This window comes from Acinonyx jubatus, chromosome A1 (genome assembly GCF_027475565.1).
Source record: "Acinonyx jubatus isolate Ajub_Pintada_27869175 chromosome A1, VMU_Ajub_asm_v1.0, whole genome shotgun sequence".
Classification (NCBI taxonomy): Eukaryota; Metazoa; Chordata; class Mammalia; order Carnivora; family Felidae; genus Acinonyx; species Acinonyx jubatus.
The window spans coordinates 195424385-195440803 of NC_069380.1; the positions used below are offsets into that span (position 1 = coordinate 195424385).

A 16419-nucleotide genomic window follows, 5' to 3' on the forward strand; every position below is an offset into this window, starting at 1 on the left:
AAATTGATATGGAAATACAAGTTACCTAGTATAACCAAAACAATCTTAAAAATGAAGAAGGCTGGAGGACACCCACTTCTCAATTTTAAAATTTACTACAAAGTTATAGTAGTCAAGACAGTGTATAACAATTGAAGATCCAAAAATAAACTTTTTATTTATGGTCGGTTGATTTTTGACAAAGGCAAATTGCCAAGACAACCTACCGGAGAAAGAATAGTCTTCAAAAATTCATGCTGGGACACTAAGGTTGGACACTTACTTCATCTTGTATAAAAAAGTATAACAGAAATTAACACAAAATGGATCAAAGACTAAATGTAAGAATTATAACTTTTGAAGTCTTAGAAGAAAACATAGGCATGAATCTTTGTGACCTTTTAATGGGCAATGGCTTCTTAGATATGCTACTAAAAACAATAAACAAAAGGGAAAATAAATAAGTTGATTTTATCAAAATTAAAAACTTTTGTTCTTCATTAGACAGCCCAAAGAATGAGAGAAAATATTTGCAAATCATAGTTCTCATAAAGGACTAGTATTCAGAATATATAAACAGAATATATACAGCTCAACAATACCAGACAAATAATCCAGTTAAAAAATGAGCAAAGGATTTTGAATAAACATTTTTCCAAAGAAGATATACAAATGGCCAATAAAGACAGGGAAATGCAAATCAAAGCCAAAATGAGTACAATTTCACATCCATTAGAATGTCTAAAAAAAAAAAGACAAGATGTTTAAGATGTAAAGAAATTGGAACCCTCATACATTGCTGGTGGGAATGGCAAATGTCATAGCAGCTGCTTTGGAAAAGAGTTTGTTAGGTCCTCAAAAAGTTAAATGTAGAGTTACCCTATGGCCTAGAAATTCTACTTCTGGTATTTACCCAAGAGAATTGAAAACAAAACAAAACAAAATCTTGGATGTGAATGTTCATGGCAGCTTTATTCATAATGGCTCAAAACTGGAAACAATCCAAGTATCCATTGGTTGATAAATGTTGAATGTAGTTTAGCCATAGAATGGAATATTATTCCACTACAAAAAGGAATAAAGTACTGACACCTGTTACCACATGGATTAATCATGAAAATCTTATGCTAAGTGAAGGAAGTTAGACACTATATAATATGACTCTGTTTATGTATGATGTCCAGAGTGGTAAATTCATAGACAAGAATTAGATTCATGGTTCCCAGGGGCTGGAAAGATGGGGGAATGAGAGTGGCTGCCAGTGGGCTTGGAGTTTCTTTTTGGAGTGATGGAAGGTATTGCAATCGGATGGTGGTGATGGTTGCACAATTTTGTGAGTAGACTAGAAACCACTGAGTTATACACTTGAAAAATGAGGGTGTTTATAACTAATAGAATGCTGCATGTTAATTATACTTAAATTTTAAAAATTAAAAAAAGTAAAAACATGAATTTTTTTATGTGGATTCTCAACAACAATAGTAAAAGATGCATTCAGGATCATGAATTGTCATGTTCTTTAGTCTCTTTCAATGAAGAATATTTAAAAGTCCTGGTCTTGGTTTTTGAAAGTTGTAGATGAGTTATTTTGCAGCAGGTTTCTGAATTTGAGTTTGTCTGACATTTCCTAGGGGCTATGTTCAAGTTGTGCATTTTTGGCAGGGAAATACGGAAGTTTTTCCTGTATTATTTGCACTGTATACTTTGAGATAGTTTACGTGATGTTGCCCCATCACTAACGATGCTAAGTTTGATCATTTGTGCAGGTTAGTGTCTTCCAGGTTTCTCCACTCTATGGTTACTCTTTTTCCTTTCAAAATTAGTAAGTATTTTGTGATGAGATCCTTGAGATTATTTGAATATCTCATTTTTCATCACAGTCTTACACTATTAAGTGAGACCATATCCAATGGAGCAAACTATATACATAAATTCATGTACTCTTATATGTTCACATTGTACATTTGCCTTTTCACTTTCTAGTATCAATTTCTACGGAACTGAAATGTTCCCATTTATCTTAAACCAAGAAAAAAAACAACCCAGAACGTTTGCTGATCCTGGGCCTTTACTTCCAACATGCCAAACACATTTCCAAGAATGTGGTCTATGTTTTGGGCCTGGGTAAATAAATGTTGGAGAAGGAAGGCATACCGGTCGTAATCAACCCTTTCATTTCTGTAGGACTTTTCAGTTTACAAAGCGTGTTTGCATGCATATGTCATCTGACTGTCACAATATACAGGTTAAATTAGGGTTTATTATTCTCTTGATTTTGTCAGTAAGGAAAGTGCTATCACACACATGAATGACCAACCCACGGCCACACACACCAGTGAAAGTTCAGGTTCGCATAAACACATAAGTCTCCTGTCCCAAGTTTTGTTGTGTTCTCCTGAGCTGTTTGGTGAAGTTGTATAATGAAGACAGAGAGGATGAGGACGCCAAAGACCTCAGTGATGCAAATGCTGATGAGTACACAGAGAAGCAAGTAAAACTGAATAAAATCATTTTCTCTTCCAGGTCTAAACTTGGAGAGGTAAAAATTTAAAAATAAACCTCCTTTACATTTGCATTTATGGTTATCAGCTTCCCTGTGGCAAAGATTTACTTTCCCTGGCAGGGACAAAGGGAAAGAAAGGAAATTAATTACATATGTGATAGTAAGATATACATATATTTAGTCCATTGACGTTAACTAGCTTACGATGAAAACCAAAGTCTTCATTGCCAATATCACACTTCAGTGGGAGATAATTTTAACCATTTCTATTCTAAGGTTGCTACCATAATAATTCTCAATAGTATACTTGTAACCCTGTTTCTTGATTTATTAACTAAAAAGAGTTACTTATTGACCCCCATCTATGAAGGAAAAATTGTTAATTTACATTACCTTCCCATCTTTAGTTCTTCCCAATTTTTGATGAGTATATCATGACTTTTCAGTCTTCATATTACCTTTATAACTTTAAATAATATATTTTAGTCACTTTCTATTATTCTCATCCTTAGATAGCATCTCGTAATTCTGCAAGAAAATTACTTGCCTCTACACACTTCCCCCAGCCAACTTTTTTCTCTAAAGATTTGTCACCTCTATGTTAATTTTTACATTTCATACATTAAAAATATACTCATTCCATTCTGTATACTGTAATTCATTCTACTACCGGTTAACCATAGATTGATTCTAAAATTTGAAGAGCAATAACTGTTTTTAAACATCATTTATAAATATTGAAAGGATTTTACAGACGTATCAATTGTAGGCCAAACCTAGACTTCAAATTAAGAAAGATCAGAAACCTCCTTTTAGGAGGTAAGTTTTGGTGAATGTTGGCAAAAGAGGGGGCAGTGTCATCAACGGTTAGCATCTGCTTTGGATGCAGTATAGACTGAAGAACTAATGCGGCTCAGGTCTGCAATAAAGCGAGATGTTTCCTAACTTTCTTTATGCAGTGTGGTGTGTAGAACAGACGCTAGTTAGACCCTGAGCAAGCAGAACCATCCACCATTCCTGGTTTTGCAATTCTGCCCATCATTTTACTTTGGGAGCTTCTTTTATATCACCTGAAAAGTTTGGCTGATAACGTTTACCTTATGATGTTATGTGGGGATTAAACGAGACAGAAAATATGAAAGTATTTTGTGAACTCTAAGTGCTTTATAGATGTTATTATACACCGGGTCATTTCATGGTAGAAGGAATTTGATTCTCAAGAGTATTGAGGTATAATGGATGAAATTCTGGAAACACTGTTTGGGCCCTGGACTAGGAGTAGCAAATCTGGGTTCTCGTCCTTGTCTTCCATGTGAACAATGAGACATTTCCAATTTTGGGAATTCAGAGTTTCCAGCCATAAAATGAGGTGGTTGACTGGCTCTCTTTCATCCTTGACGATCAGGAATTCTAGTGTAGGTGTGTATTTGCCCACATTTTGTATCATGGTTTTGTTGATATGTTTCCCTGACCTTCATGTACAGTTGGCAGGGATTGTCGTAGGTTTTTCTATCTGTACCATACGCCAGGGTGAAGACGAGCTCACGGGGTAGGGGTATGCCCATGCTTTGGTCTTTATCACAATCCATCTTCAAGGAGAAGGGAGCTTTTGTGTACTCAGAAATGAGCTTCTGAGGATTCAGGTCAGCCGAGAAGTTGTGAGTGAGATCGGAGGAAGAATGGGAAGGACTGAGGTAGCCAAAAACTTGATAGCAGCAGAGGAGAAAGGGGTGAGGCAAATGGAGAAATACAGAAATCAAGGCTCCTAAGAAGGTAGAAGCAACTGAAGATACGTGAGAAAGATTGGTGAGGAACACCAGGAAAATGCAGGTGTTTGTTTAAGACAGAGCAAACAGTGTTAGATGCAGGGATAAATCAAAACTGGGAGAAGGAAAAACAAGAGAAGCTGAGGATATGAGAAGGTGAGAGGAACTGGCATGATGAGAAGAGCAGCACAGACTGGGAGACTGAGGGGGGGTGTGCCACTCAGGTGAGGGGATGCTCTACACACACCAGCAGGTGTGAGCAGTTCAGGAGAGGATCACACTGGTGTGGGAGGGAGCTCAGAACGGGGAGGTGAGAGCTGCTGAAGGTGGCAAGCAACTCAAGAGAGCTAAGCCAGCAAGCCCATCTGACCACCTGTTCTAGGCCCTTCACTGTCCAGATCACGACTTCTCCCTATCTGCTACTTTTACTTCAGCAGCTCTGTTTTTTTCTGAGATACTTCCCTATCCTTGCTCTTCTTCACGGTCTCCATAGTTGACTTGACCATGATCTGGCTTGGCTTTAACTTTGAACTTGACGTTGAACTTGACTCTGGTTCAGACCCATATTTTATCCCAATCATCTCGACCATGTTACGTGTGTCATGATCATGGGGACAGAGTCTGTACTTAATGTGAGTATATAGCAATTTAGAGGTAGAATATAAAGGCGGGAGTCAACTGCTTATAAGCCTTTTTTATACCACTTTTATGGAGTCACCATAACTATGAATTCCCTCTCTACTTGAGTTTGTAAGGAGATAAGGTTTCCAAAGGCCTCCTTTTATCTTTAGGGCAGCCTATAGGTGGTGGGCAGGACTATCCTCTTTCAATCTCTGGGCCAAGAATAGTTCTGGAGCAAGTGAGGGAAGAAGTGAACATGGGGAGGAGAAAATGAGCCATGAAAGTACACCAAGGCCCAAACTAGGTCACTAATGTTTTGTGAGCTACGCGTAGCACTGAGACTTCCTCAAAGCCTCTGTGGAAAGAACTCCAGCTTCACCACTTGGAGGGAATTATATATCTCTGTATTTAAAGGAAAAATGCACAACTTGCCAATACTGTCAATGTTGTCTTGGTACACAGCGGTATCTACATATTACAGATATGGAAGACAGGTGTTAGAGAGGAGCTCAAGCCATGTCGTAGTCAATGCCAGGGATGTTCTATTAAGGCGACAGTAGGAGGTTAGCAAGGTGAGAGACAGGAAAAGAGAAATTATTGGATGCTCATGGAAAGAAATGGGCAGGAAAGTCTTCCCTCCGGGGATGACATCTTTTTTTTTTTTACTATTTATTTATTTATTTTGAGAGAGAGAGTGAGGAGAGGCAGAGAAAGAGGGTAAGAGAGAATCCCATGCAGGCTCTGCGCTGACAGCATGGGGCTCCATCTCATGAACCGTGAGATCATGACCTGAACTGAAATCAAGAGTCAGACACTTAACAGACTGAGCCACCCAGGCACCCCATCAGGGATGACTTGTTACAACGAAGGAGTCTTCCTTCTGAGGCACTTTGGAAAAGAGACTAATATGAAGGACCAGTATGGTCCACAGACTAGTTCCCAGTGACAGGTACTGATTAAGGAAAGTAAAGATTCCAGGAGAGCGTAAGATGTTCACTGGTCTGTGTGTGTGGGTGGGTGTGCGTGCGTGTGCGTGGGTCTTTTGGAAGTCACTTGGAATTCTTCATACAGGATTTTCTCCTAAAGGAGATTTATGTGTTCTTCAGTTTTATTTTTAAACTGATATGCGACATCCCAATCTAAGACACAAATACAAGCAGAAGTAAAGGTAAACTATGTAAGGAGATTCTTTTACTGAGGTACAAAAGGAGGCCCGGAAATCAGTGAGGCATGAGGAGGACCACAACAATTTTCTCTGCCCAGCAAAGATGCGTCACATTCCGTCTCTGCCCTTACCCAGAGCCCTGGCTGAGGTGAGGGAGAGGGCAGTCAGAGCCCAGGGAAGATGAAGGTGATGGTGAAGACGTCATCGCTCTATATCCATGTCTGCGGGGAAGTTAGCATGCTCCTTCATGAAGAAACTGAACTTTTCCGTTACTTTTCCTATGAGAAAACACACAAGATTCATTAAGCAAGAGGACATGTTATATAATGTTAGAGCCAAAAGGAACTATAGAAATTATGAGGCAGAACTTAATGTTACAGATGAGGAAACTGAATCCCTGAAAAGGAATGTCCTTGCCACAGGCAGTTTCTGACAGAAGCCAAGTTTCCCTAGTCCAGTGATACATCCAGCCTACCCACGGCCCCCACTGACCCCAGAGCCTGGGGTTACCCTGCATCTTACAAAGAAGGAGGGCTTCTGACAAGGGGAGTTGAGGTGGCCTGCCCCTCAGCTTTTCTTGCTCAGCAAGGCCTGTGATGAAGCTGGATCCTGCAGTGGTAAGAACTGCCAACACGTGTCCCCTTCAGTGTCCTTGAACACAAGCTAGTTGCTAGGCCAAAGGCCCAATATGTATGCATCTTCTCTTTTCCGAAGATTCCCTCTTCCTGAGTAGAAATAAAGATGCAAACATACCTTTGTGGGCTAGAGGCCTCACCTGCTATTCCAACTTGTGAGATAATCATGGAGATGAAAAATATTAAGATTGAAGATGGATGGCCAAAATCCAGTGGTCTAAAAAGACTTAACAATGAGCACAGCGGACTTTGTGTAAGGGAATAAATGCTTAGGTGCCTGTTTTGCATTAAAGAAATGGCAACTACCTAGTTATATTGCCTTCAAAAATACCATGCAGGCTAAACGAAATACCTAAACAAAACATGCCCGTGGGACCCAGGTGGAAGCACCGAGAGCTGCATTCCCCTCTTTTAGATAAAAGAAAAAAAATTGCCATAGCCTTATTCCCCTTCTCCCCCTTAAGGCTACAGATAGAGCTGCTAGGAATTTGAGGAGCGGAAAGGCTTTCCAGCCAGTTTGTCTAAGAATCAAGCAGTATGGCCATAAGTCTCTTAGAAGTCATGTGGGATTGGGGCGCCTGGGTGGCACAGTCGGTTAAGCGTCCGACTTCAGCCAGGTCACGATCTCGCAGTCCGTGAGTTCGAGCCCCGCGTCAGGCTCTGGGCTGATGGCTCGGAGCCTGGAGCCTGTTTCCGATTCTGTGTCTCCCTCTCTCTCTCTGCCCCTCCCCCATTCATGCTCTGTCTCTCTCTGTCCCCAAAAAAATAAACGTTGAAAAAAAAATTAAAAAAAAAAAAAGTCATGTGGGATAGTGGGTTTCAATGATTTCTTAGTGTGGGGTTTAAGATCCTTCTCTCTAACAAAATACTGTGTGGAACCCCATTACCGAAAACAGCCAAAAGCTGAACTTGGGGTTGGAGATCACCCCCAAATGATCCCCTTAGCTCCTCTGGTGACTCTGGTGCCTCTGTAGAACCTCTAGGCTCCTGGCCTTATTGGACTCCTTCAACTGAGACAGGAATTGGCAGTTGGGGGATGGATGGAACGAGTTCAAGCTGGCAGAGCAGGGGGCCAAGCCTAGCCTGAACCACAAGACAGCCAGTTTTCTCTCTCTCCCAGATGCTTCTGGGTGGGAATAAGCACAGCTTATGGAGAGTGAAACAGGCTCATAGAAAGAGGAGAAGTTTGCTGTGGAGGACACTGGCCGCAACTTCTTTTTTCTTCCCATGAGGTACTCACAAATTCTCAATGCATAGGTGGCATTCATTCCCATAGGTGATGTAATCAGAACCACAGACAGGCAGGTACGTGATGGGGCAGGGGATGGCCACCACTGGGTACTTCTTGTAACTGCTGCAGTCCCCCTGTGTTGGACACAAGAGAATGTCCTGCTGTTTTCGGGCCCCCAAGCTAGGCTACGCTGGCCTCTGTTGGGCAGGAGGCAGAATACCATCCTGGGAATCCCAGATCAGATATTCTGATGCTCCTATGGCTACTTCTATTAGTAATAATATTACCACCATGACAAATACTCGTACTGCTATCACCACTTCTGTGACTGCTAGGATAGTCTGCTATTATTAATTCCTGAGAATTTCCGTGCTAGGCATTAATCTTGAATTGTACATGAGTTTTTTTTTTTGTTTACTGAATAAGGTAGGCTCGACTATGATGCCTGTTTATAGATGGGGAGAAATTATGGCTTCAAAACAAAGAACTTGTATAACATAAACGCAGTTAATAATGGGTTTAGGATTTGAATCTAGAGCCCACCCAATTAACCAAGGTAACTGCCCTGCCTCTCACATGTCGCCCTTTCCATGAAGACTTTACCAGTCTCTCAGCTGGAAGTCATCTCTCTCTCCCTTAACTTGGGATTTTTTTATTTTTAGGCTACAGTTATTTATATGTATATCCCATTGCTTCAACTGCCTTCTGGAGAGCAGAGTTTTTAATCTGTGTCTGCCTCCCCCTTCTGCCCCCCAAACACGCTTAATTAATTCTACATATATATTGCAAAAATGTTTGTTGACTACATGTCAATGGAAATTGAAATTAAACGTAATTCAATATACTCACTTTTGTTAAAGATAAGCTAGCAGCTTCTGAAAGAGAGTTAGAGATGGAAACGTTAAAAATAAAGCAAAGTCTTGAAGTCTCATTGATTAATGTAAAATCGGGCCTATAGATTAAGACTCTGTATTTGCTATGGCAAGAAACCTCAGCGCACGCTTTGTTCTTATATAAAACTCCAGCTGTTTGCTGAAGAAGCCAAATGGCCAATAAGGTAAGCCCTTTATTCAGTCAAGAGAATTAGCCAGTTTCTTCCCTTTATTGACCACGAGATATTTTCTGGAGCTCATGATGATGGTTCAAAGTCAGATAGCAATAGAAGGTATTGCAGTCACCCCTCCTAAGAGCATGAAGTGCTGCCATCATTGATATTCTCTCCTCCCTTCCCAGGCCAGGGCTGTTTGTGTTAAAAACCAGTACACTTTATCTTTTTTGATATTTATTGATTGATTTTGAGAGAGAGGGAGAAAGAGCACAGGTGGGGAAGGGACGGTGAGAGGGGGGTAGAAAGAGAGAGAATCCCAAGCAGGCTCCGTGCTGCCAGCTCAGAGCCCAACGCGGGGCTCGAACTCGCAAACCATGAGATCGTGACCTGAACCCAAATCAAGAACCAGCCGCTTAACCAACTGAGCCACCCAGGTGCTCCACAAACCAGTACGCTCTAAATCCACATGACCAGACATTTCTCTCAAATGCTGAGAAGGGGTTATTTGAGAAGACACGCTTAATGACTCTACAGGGTACTCTCTACCCTTAACTCACCTGAGCTGCTGAAGAAATGGATCACTGTGCAGAACAGGAGCAAACCCCCAATGATCTTCATGGTGGAGACGGCTGTGATGCGGAAGCTCTCTAGGCTGTCACACCTGCTACATCAGCCATACCCCAGGGAAGGGGTCATGTTTATATGCCAGTGCTTGGTTTCTCCACCTTTCCTGTGAGGTCACCCAGAGTCAGTGCTGGCTTCGAGAGGCTCTCAAAGCACAACGTCACACCCTGGGTGGTTGCGGTTCTTGTCACTTAATTGCTACTTAATACCTGAGCGACAAATTGATTATTTGAGGTGAGAAGAATTTTCCTGTCTGCACCAGAGGTGGGGACTGTTATTTAGAATTCTAAACTTCACATAGTAGAAGAAATTAAGTACAGGCTGCTTGGCCTGGTGATGAAATAAGTTAAAACATCAAACTTTTTTTCACCAAAGAAAGAATATTAGACTCAGATTAAACTGATCATACTTAGTTTTATATTTTGCATCCTCAGAAAATACTGATTATTTTTGAAGAAATGAACATCATGATTAGAGTTTCATACATGGTAGTTAGAATATGGAATGTGAGCTTCAGGACAACTCATTGAGGAAGGAATTCTTATTACCCTAATTTTACCAGTGAGTAAGTTGAGACTCAGAGTATTTAAGTAATCCTCACGAGATCATGAAACTAATTAATGGGGAAGCCTATGATGAGTTCAGTAATGGAAAAGGAGAGAAACGAATGCCCTAATAAAGAGGGTTCCTTATGAGTTTTATTGTTTGCTATGAACATCTGAAGAGAATGAATACTGAGAAAAAGCCATTATGTTTCAAGAATGGGTGTCTTTGTTGAGGTTTGAAAATGCATTTAGCAAAGGGAAATGAGAATGGGTTCAAAGGAAGATGAGGATGAAGTAGAGGATAGCACTATAATGTTTTTTGGACATTTGATAATCAAAGAGAGGAGGGGAGTGGAAGAAGCCAAAGCTTCAGTGAAGTCTAGGGAACACTGAACATGCCTCATAGCCAAAGGAAGAAGAAGGAATTTAAGACAGATGGTGGAGGGTGGCTAATTGGAGCAGGATAGAGAAGTAGTAAATAAGATTAAGAACACAAGGTGAAACACCATTCCCTCTGTCATAGGAGACAGAGAAGAGCAGGTAAATGTAGAGACATATTTCAAAGGGAGAGGAAGAAAGATGAAAGGGTACCCATTGTAAGGTTGGCTCAGACTGTTAAATTCTGGGGTTACCGTTTGCAGAAAAAACTGTGTTGGTCTGGAAGCTGGAGAAGGATGGAGAGGCTTGGTACAGACGTCAATGGGAGAATGTCAGACAGTCAATGATGGATATAAAAATTAATGGCCACTGGGGCACCTGGGTGGTCCAGTCGGTTAAGCGTCCGACTTCGGCTCAGGTCATGATCTCACAGTCTGTGAGTTTGAGCCCCACGTCAGGCTCTGTGCTGACAGCTCAGAGCCTGGAGCTTGCTTCGGATTCTGTGTCTCCCTCCCTCTCTGCGCCTCCCCTGCTCATGCTCTGTCTCTCTCTGTCTCAAAAATGAAAACATTACAAAAAAAATTAAAAAAAAATTAATGGCCACTGAACAACACTAGCACTAGATTTTTGCAGCACTAGATTTTGTCTCCCAAAATATGTTACAACACTGAGAAATGAAAAAAAAAATGACTTTCTGGATAGGAAGTGTGTACGTCAGAGACTGGAGGGGAACCATAAAGAGGGACATAGGCCCGGGAGAAAGTCAAGTGTTCAAGAAGGTTCTGATAGACTATGCAAGATGTGAGCAGTTACGAATTTAGAGGTCACAGTTCAGAATACGTGTGAACTTAGTAGTAGCAGTAGGCGTAGGAAATATGAACAATTGTTTACGGAGGCTATGGCTAGTGGGCAAAATGTCAAATTAATTTCTCAGGGGTGGGGCTGACATAATAATCCTCAAGGGTGTATCCAGATATAAAGCAGATAAAAGATTGGTGAAAAAAAGAGTTCTTTGGATTTAAAATGGTCAGGAAAAGTGAGATAAAATGATCAGACATGGGTTGCTTTGGTTTGGACAGCTGCTTACAGGAAGAAGAAAATTTTAAGTTGTACAATGAGCCATGAATTATAGAGGGAGGATCCTTTGAAGGTGAAAGATGAAGGCCAAGAAGACAAAAAGCAGTCCCTTTAGGCTCAGGGAAGTTTCTTTATTCCTCCTGACTTTCCTGTAAGGGGAGGGGAAACTTGAGGCCTTGTCAGACTATGACCATGGCTCCATGTTAGGGAAGGCAAGGTAGGACTAATGCAGAAAAACATAAAAATAAAACAAGAGAAAAATTTGAGAATATTAGGGCTCTTTCCCCAGTGGATTTAAGGAATCACAGAGAAGAGAAATGTGACCCATTAGAAGGTTAGTGAACAGTGGTAGAATTCATTTGGATCAGGACCTGAATAAAGAGTTTCTGGGTCAGTTAGCTGCAGGGAACTAAGCAAGCCAGCACCATGGCTGGGCAGTAATCCAGGTATAGAATAATGGCTGTAGGAAGGGAAAGGTACAATAAGAAAATTAACCACATGTTGTGTACTTGCTATGTGCTAGAACTGTTGTTACACCTGGTATATGCACTATCTAACTTAAAATAATCTTATGATCTGTGTGGTTATTTGTCCTGGTATTTAGCTGAGGCAACAGGGACTTTGAGACATACCTAGTTTCAGGTTAAAAGCCAATGTTTTTTAATCACTCTGGTGTATGGCCTTTAAATGTAAATCTAAGACAAATCAAAGACAAGTTGGAAATTGGAATAATAGGAGTGAAGCTGATAAAATCAGAGCAGTTAGGAACAGCAGCTAATGTTTAAATGAGCAGGCAGAAGGAGCTGAGTGCTGGATCAGAGTACATGGCCTTTTCATGTGTGAGGATCAGATGGAAAGAAGGAGGGTTCCAGGGGGGACAGGGAACCTCTAGAGTCAAGGGACAAGGGTTCCTTCTCTGTCCCCTCATCCTCATCTAGCCGAGGTGCAATGCTGTGACAGTCCCTTTTCTACTTTATGCTTTCTGCTTCTCTCACATCTAGTGACGTTAACCTAGGTGGGGTTTCAGGTTTTCAAGTAAAACCCTTCCTTGAAACACTAATATGTACAACTGATAAATAGAGCTGAGGATGGGAGGTAAGTGAGAAGCACTTGGGACTCTACTATTTAATTCTGTATTTTCCTCCTAATTGCTGCATCAACCCATTTCTAATCCCCCCGACTCCACCCTTCTTGGCATCCATCACAGGCTCCACCCAATACCCTTAAGGCCTTCTTGGGATAGTTTTAAAATCAATGACCTAGATTTGGGAGGACCAGTTCTTGCCTCTTGTCTGCCCTCCTCTCCCTTCCCTGTGTGGCTCCTTCACATCCTAGCTCTTTTTCTCCATCTCCCTCTCCTCCCTCTCCTCCTCCTCCTCCTTTGTCCCCCTCTCTCCCTCCTCCTTTCCCCTCCTTCTCCTCCTTCTCCTGCTTCTGCTTCTCCTCCTCCTCCTTTCTCCTCCTCCTCCTTCTTTTTCTCTTTTTTTCTCCTTCTTCTCTTTCTCCTTCCCTTCTCCTCTTCCTCCCTCCTCCTCCTCCTCCTCCTCCTCCTCCTCCTCCTCCTCCTCCTCCTTCTTCTATGTAGCCCTCACTGTGTTCATGCCCTTTTGTGCACTGGGGCACAGTGACATAGAGATCTGGCTATTTGCATTTTGATCTTGTGTCTGGCAGGACCTTGTTCCTTGCTTCTCACGGGAACAGGGAGTTATCACATCCAAGGATCCTGTGCTTTGGTTCTCTTTAATTTCCTTTGAATTGATGAGGTCAGATAGTTTTGATTATGGGACAAGATGGTGTGAATGAAAAGTAGCAACTCTTTTTCCTGTTGGTTCATGTTGCTCCTAGGTTATCTCATGCTATCTGGATTTAGATTTTACACACACATGGAGTTTCCAGCTCCTATTGACAAAATCATGTCTACGGTGCTCAGTGCCAAAGGGAACACTATTTCTTTTGGGAAGATCCACAATGAACTTTATTTTATTAAAACCTCTATTAAAATTTCTGCATTACTCGAACTCAATTTTCTTCAAACTTAATTCTCCATAGTTATTATTTTACAAACATTAGATAACATCTAACAAGATGTTAGAGTTTTCTTCGACACTGAGAACTAAGAATTTACTCCAATTTCGTACAAAGTCATGATGTCCAATATAAAGATTTGTTACCAAAGAAGATCACTGAATTTTTGTTCTGTTTGGACTGCTCAGGAGTTCTTTATCATATTGAATAGAACTCCACTTCTATATGACTTTCTAGTTCTTTATCGTGGAGTCTAATAGAATGAATCTGCTTTCTCTTTTCAAGTGTATCCCTCCAGATTTGCAAAGGCAGCTTTGGAGGAACTACTCAAAGTCTTTTCTCCCCAAATGATACAGATCAACTTCTTTAATAATTCCTTTACAATATATAATCCCTTCAGTCCCCCATACCCCGACATATTAATGTTGCATTACTTAATAACAGTGAAACACGAGTCATAATCAAACTCACCTTTTCTGCTTGCTATTCCAGTCACTATTATCCTCACTGGAGATACAGAGATAAATAAGGCAGACAAAGACACTACTTCTTAGAACTTATTTTCTTATATAGTAAAATAAGGAAACTAATAAATAATATAGAAAGATGATTTCATATTTTGACAAGTATTTCAAAGAAACCGTATCATCGTGTTGGAATAGTGAGTAGTATGGAAATAGGGAACAAATTACAATGAGTGATTAGAGAAGGCTTCTGAGGATCTGAATGATGAGGGCAGACACCTGAATGATGACAAGGACCCATTCTGGGAAAGCCAGGGAAACAGTGGCTGCAGAGAGAAGAGCTAGAGGTGGCCACAGGCAACATCAAGCCCATTGAAGGATTCCATTTTCTCCAATTCCAGGATTACATAAAATGGCTGCTTTTTCCTTGAAGCATTCAACATGTAAATCATTCAGGCTCTAGCCCATGTCTTCTGCGATTAGACCACACGACTTGATTTGCGCTGAATTCTATGTAAGCTAGAATTACAAAACTCTTGAATCTGTTTTTTTCTTCTTTAGCTGGTCTTTTCTCCACGAATCCCTCTTCTTATTAGTTCCTATTACAAACTTTCCTTCTCGTGACTTCACTTAGAGTCTGCGTCTAGGGGTTTATGGTCTCAAACACTCATTTAGTGTCTACCTGTTGAACTCCTATGCCTCACTTGTTATTATATGACCTTGTTTTATTCATTTTCATCACAGAATTCATTGTTACCTGATATTTCCTGTTCCTTAATTTGTATATTACTCATCTCTCATCACTGGGATGCGGGTTCCACAAGAACAGGATCTTGCCTACCTTGTTTGTTTGCCTCTACTGGCCTCAAGTTCGGTCCCTTGCAGAATAAGAACTACTCCCCAAGTAATTACTAAATTAATGGTTTTAAGATTCCACGTCATTAGTCACAGGTAGAGTAACAACAGAATTCATCTAGCATTGGGGAGAAATCATCTGGTTTACATCAGTGAATTTAGAAAGAAATAAAGCATACCTCATTGGAACTTAGATGCAATTCATCATTTTAGGTTGCATTTAACTTCAATAAGAAGAGGAAACTGTGAAATGTTTAACACAGTGTCTGTCCTCCACCTCATTTCCTCTATGACTCAGAATCTTCCTTTCAGTTGAAATCACAGTTGTCTGATGGAACAAGGGCCCCTCTGCAGAGCTCCCTTGGGTGGAAAAGGCCAGAGGATAAAGGAACCCATTAGAGCTGAAAGAGAGCCTCTGCCTGATTCTTAGCTGCTACCTTGTAGTGCCCATAAATCTAGAAAAAGATTTATCAGCTAAGCAAAAGTCTCTATGACTTAAGGTTATACCTACATTCTTTAAGATGGTTACTACCTAAATGTAGCATGTCAGGATCAGATGGCCAGGCTAGCAGGAAATAACTATGTCCACATCTTGTTTCTCTTACCAAACTTGTCTCACTCTGGCTCTTCTGCCTAGAGGGTAATTAATTTCCATTTCTTAATTTTTATTTATTAAATAAATACATTTATTGTTCTCTTGTTCCATTTCTTTGGTTTGCTTTTTATTATTTTTGAAAGCAGAGATGGAAAGGTGAAATAACAAAACGATGTTAAGTTACACAATATGTTCAAAATTAACAAGAGATCTGTATCTTAGGAGATTCTTTACTTTGAGTAAACAGAAAGACCAGAAACTATTTCCACAGCTCCAAAGAGAGTCACCCTAATGGGCCCTCCTGACCAGGGGTCCCAGGGAAGGGATGATGTAAGATGCCAAAGGCCCTGTTGCCAGCAGAACTGAGCTGTGTATTAGCTGGAAAGGTGACGGAGAAAGCAGAGCTGTGCGGACCCTTCTGGTTGAGGAACAACTGGTAGGTTTAAGGTAGAAGAGTGAGGCTGACATCTAGTGGCAGCAATAGGTAATGGCACAGAGCGCACAGAAGCCGAAGGCTGATCACTGTTCTTTTTCATTTCCTCAGCCTCAAATACAGTAAGGGCTTCATCTCCCTGTGTTAGTCAAGATCTTTCAGCTATAAGTGACAGCTTGTAAGACGAATTAAACAAAAAAGAAAAAAGAATTTATTGACTGATGTAATAGGGACGACAGAATGGAGTAAGGATTAAAATTGCTACAACTCAGGGGTCGTATGGTATCCACTCTTCCTCTCAAAAACATACTTACCCCCCCAGAAGTTCTTGGTGCTCCTTCTCCCTCCTTCTCTTAGCACATGAGCATTTTTTTCCCTCTAATTAAAGTGAACTTCATTCATGAGTATGAAGTAGAAAGGCTCAAACAGCTATGTGTGTGTGTGTGTGTGTGTGTGTGTGTGTGTGTGTGTGTGT

General features: G+C 40.9%; 2 protein-coding genes across 3 annotated transcripts in view; one reads left to right on the forward strand and one right to left on the reverse strand.

The window, feature by feature from the left end:
- The window catches only part of LOC106981671 (sperm-associated acrosin inhibitor-like), a 117445-nt gene that overhangs the window by 52233 nt on the left and 48793 nt on the right, over positions 1 to 16419 (forward strand). The window lies entirely within an intron of this gene.
- SPINK7 (serine peptidase inhibitor Kazal type 7) lies at positions 5880 to 9961 on the reverse strand. Its single transcript, XM_015079804.3, has 4 exons — positions 9506 to 9961; positions 8750 to 8775; positions 7910 to 8034; positions 5880 to 6312 (listed from the first exon to the last, which is right to left on the reverse strand). The coding sequence occupies exons 1-4, from the start codon at positions 9564 to 9566 to the stop codon at positions 6267 to 6269; spliced, it is 258 nt and encodes an 85-aa protein (XP_014935290.1). The 5' UTR covers positions 9567 to 9961; the 3' UTR covers positions 5880 to 6266.

Coding starts and splice junctions, on each gene's coding strand:
- SPINK7 (XM_015079804.3), bottom strand. CDS start 9,566: ATGAAGATCATTGGGGGTTTGCTCCTGTTCTGCACAGTGATCCATTTC. Junction 8,776..9,505: donor CCATTTCTTCAGCAGCTCAG/GTGAGTTAAGGG, acceptor ACTCTCTTTCAG/AAGCTGCTAGCTTATCTTTA. Junction 8,035..8,749: donor CTAGCTTATCTTTAACAAAA/GTGAGTATATTG, acceptor TGTCCAACACAG/GGGGACTGCAGCAGTTACAA.